This window comes from Austrofundulus limnaeus, unplaced genomic scaffold, assembly GCF_001266775.1.
Source record: "Austrofundulus limnaeus strain Quisiro unplaced genomic scaffold, Austrofundulus_limnaeus-1.0 Scaffold452, whole genome shotgun sequence".
Taxonomy (NCBI): domain Eukaryota; kingdom Metazoa; phylum Chordata; class Actinopteri; order Cyprinodontiformes; family Rivulidae; genus Austrofundulus; species Austrofundulus limnaeus.
In genome coordinates, this window is record NW_013952854.1 from 26,973 (window position 1) to 30,181 (window position 3,209).

At 35.4% G+C, this 3,209-nt stretch overlaps 1 protein-coding gene across 3 annotated transcripts in view; it reads left to right on the top strand.

Annotated features, from left to right (window-relative positions):
- Nucleotides 1-3,209, top strand: part of spata17 (spermatogenesis associated 17) — a 30,479-nt gene that overhangs the window by 20,538 nt on the left and 6,732 nt on the right. For all 3 annotated transcript variants that reach the window (XR_001311653.1, XM_014025042.1, XM_014025041.1), the window contains exon 6: nucleotides 2,370-2,493. Coding sequence is in view for 2 of the 3 variants with exons in the window: in XM_014025042.1 (XP_013880496.1) it covers nucleotides 2,370-2,493 (124 nt within the window). In the remaining variant the exon portion in view is untranslated. The remainder of the gene's footprint in view (nucleotides 1-2,369; nucleotides 2,494-3,209) is intronic.

A 3,209-nucleotide genomic window follows, 5' to 3' on the forward strand; every position in this document is an offset into this window, starting at 1 on the left:
CACACACACACACACACACACACACACACACACACACAGGGCATGTGCCGCTTGCCAAACAGGGCTAATGAGGGTTGTATGTTGTGGCGGCTGGTTGGGTCGACACAGATCGAGGTGCCTTCAGACGTTACAAATCTGTTTGGCTTTTGTCCACTACACAGCAATTAATAACACTGGGAGTGGGGGCAGGGAAGCAAAGGTCACCTATTCAGCTCGACCAACAACAAACACACACGCACACGGACAGATATATGTACACACATTCAGTATGACACATTAGTGTTCTGTGAGGAAATTTTAATGCATATGTGAACAGAAGTACACACACATGCACCAGTTGGTTTGTGAACTAAAGGGTCTCACAGTAAACCACAAGTTTATATTTTACATTAATAAGTAATATCCCTGTTAGCTAGATAGACAAATAGAGGCCAGGTAACCTCAATATTTATACTCTCGCATATGACTTCACTGTATTAAATTGTGCTTAATATTACATAAACACACACCTTCAGACTTGCTCCTCTCCTTACTGCACCCATGCACACACAAAGCTCTGCATATTTCATTTATTTTGTAATTTAATCTGGTGCTCTGGAAGGAATGAGAATGCAAAGGCAATGGGACCGCATTGTAATTCCTTTTTAAATGTCAGCTGCAGCAGAATGTGTTAACCTCACATTACAGACACACTTTGAATATCCTGATACCGGTGTGGAAGCTTGTAATTGAAAACAGAAGTTGGGTTCGGAAAGAAACAGCAGAGAGGAATTAGAGGGAAAAGGACGGGATAGGAAAAAAGGGGAAACGGATGCAGGATTGTTGATGATCTATGTCTAAACTCTTATTAGTATTGCGCTTGTGGAAGTAATTGGTTTTACTCTTAGCTTTGTCGGCGTCTCTTCAAATTATCATGGTGTGTGTGTTTTAGTAATTGTTTCCAATTCCCCTTTTAAATTATAACTCCCGTGTAACAATAAGGCCGTGTGATTGTGGAATGAAATAACTGTGTATGGGGTTTTAATGCATCCCATTTAGCCAGCTTCGCTAAACAGATGTCACAGACATGCCTGTCCTGGCTGTGGTGATGAAATATATCCATCATCCTCCCACTTATATCCTCTCATGCTTTCTTCTTTTTGTGTGTGTTTGTGCACGCTGCCAAGCAGTCTCATTCGCTTGTTTTTATCCCACACTTTATTTGCCTTTTCATGTCTGTCAGTGTGATTTGCCTTTTATTGTTGTTTGTAACCTGGCAGGGGAGATGCCATGATCATAAATATGGTTTACCCAGGGTAAGGTTCAGTCATTGCATGCCAGCTGTACAGACTCTGGAGAAATCCCTAAATGTGGGAATCACATCTATCACATCTTGTTTCTCCTATTTTAAAAAAATGGGGGTGGCTGTAGCATCAACACGTCAGCTGTCCTGTGACTGAAAAGTTGTCGGTTCGATTTTTCACCATGCCCATATGTTTTGATGTCCTAGACAAAGACACCGAATCCCTATCTGCTTCCTGGGCTCAGCTGCCCACTGCTCCACTGTGTGGATCCCACATGAATGATGGGTTAAAATCAGAGAACATATTTTGTCATTGTATGGGCACTTACAATAACTGTTTGTTTTTACTTTAAAAGACACTTTGGGGAATTATTAGACATTTACAAATGATTTTAAATTGGGTTTACATTGTGCACAAATCAACCAAATCTCTGGATAATTTGTAATGTAACATGTTAATTTAGTCTAAAAATATCAAATCAAACTCACTGTACATGACATGTATGAGCATAGTAAACATTTTTTACATTAGTACATTAGATTTTACATAATTTAAGGCCCTGTCACACAAAAATATTCTAGACAACTTTTGCCAACTTATAAAAGTTTGACCAACACTAAAGATGTCTTAGCTGAAGATTGAATTTTAAAAAAATCTACAGGAAGCCTCTTTTAGATGTATACATACTGTAAGGCTAACAATTAAATGAGTAAAATAATCATAAAAAATTCAAAAGTCTGCATAAGTTGTCTAAAATGTGACAGGGCTTAAGATAAGACTGATTTTGTCTGTAATTTATTCATCACATCATTTCTATGTTGGTGTTTTTATTATTTGGTTTATGTTTTTTATATCGAATGAGGTTAGAACAATAATATACTGTGTATCTATTGTGAAATTAAAGTAAACATACATTTTAGAAATGTAGAACATCATTACTAAAATAAATAATTGTTCCATTAAATTGATTTTTTCACTAATTCTAAATTTATGTTCTGTAACCATTTCTAACACTTAAAACTATTTATTGAATAGAAGTAGGCCATTTAAATGAACACTTTTCGTTATTTTTTGTGTTTCTTGTAGGAGAGAGCTTGATGAGATCCAGGACTTCCAAGAAAAAGAGAGAGAGCACCTGAAGATGGTAAAAGAGCAGACAGCCAAAATCTACCAAGCGCATCGGTTACACCACCTCATGAGCACAAAGCAGGTTAGAATAAAAAACACTGAGACATATGTGTGACATTTTTGTATTGGTTTATGTCCAAAAGTACATTGAAATTTATTTCTAACTAATTATGTAAAATGAGTAGATATTTGAATTCTGTAAGGAGTGACAAGCATTAAGTGATTTATCAATCTGGCTTAATGTCTAACACTGACCAAACTACTTATTTACAGGTAGATTAGAAATATGATGTGCTATTTTAGTCACTGAAATTGCTAGATGGTGTCCTTGTGGACTATTTTTTTATGCACACAGCAAGTTCTTCAAAGATCAAAAAAAAAAAATTTGCACTGCGGTCTGTACTCATTCCAACTTATTTTGCCAGCATTGGTCACACAGTTCATTCAAGATTAAACATATGAGATGTTTCTATAAATAACCATACTCATATAATGGGGTTACTTTTTTAATTACATTCACAGAAATTTTGTTGTTAACAACTTAGTTTCCTTTGGTTGCAACAATATAAAAAGCCAACTGTGGGCAATATTATTTGCAGGTTTTTCTTTTATTATAAGTTTGATACACTGCTCATTTAAGTGTAAAGAATTGTTGACTAATTCTTTAGTTTATTTACAGTGTTGTATAAAGTACCTCAAAGTGATACTTGAGTAAAAGTACAAGTATCTTATCATAAAAATACTTTGGTAAAAGTTAAAGTCTTCTCTAAAATTATTACTTGAGTAAAAGTCTTAAAG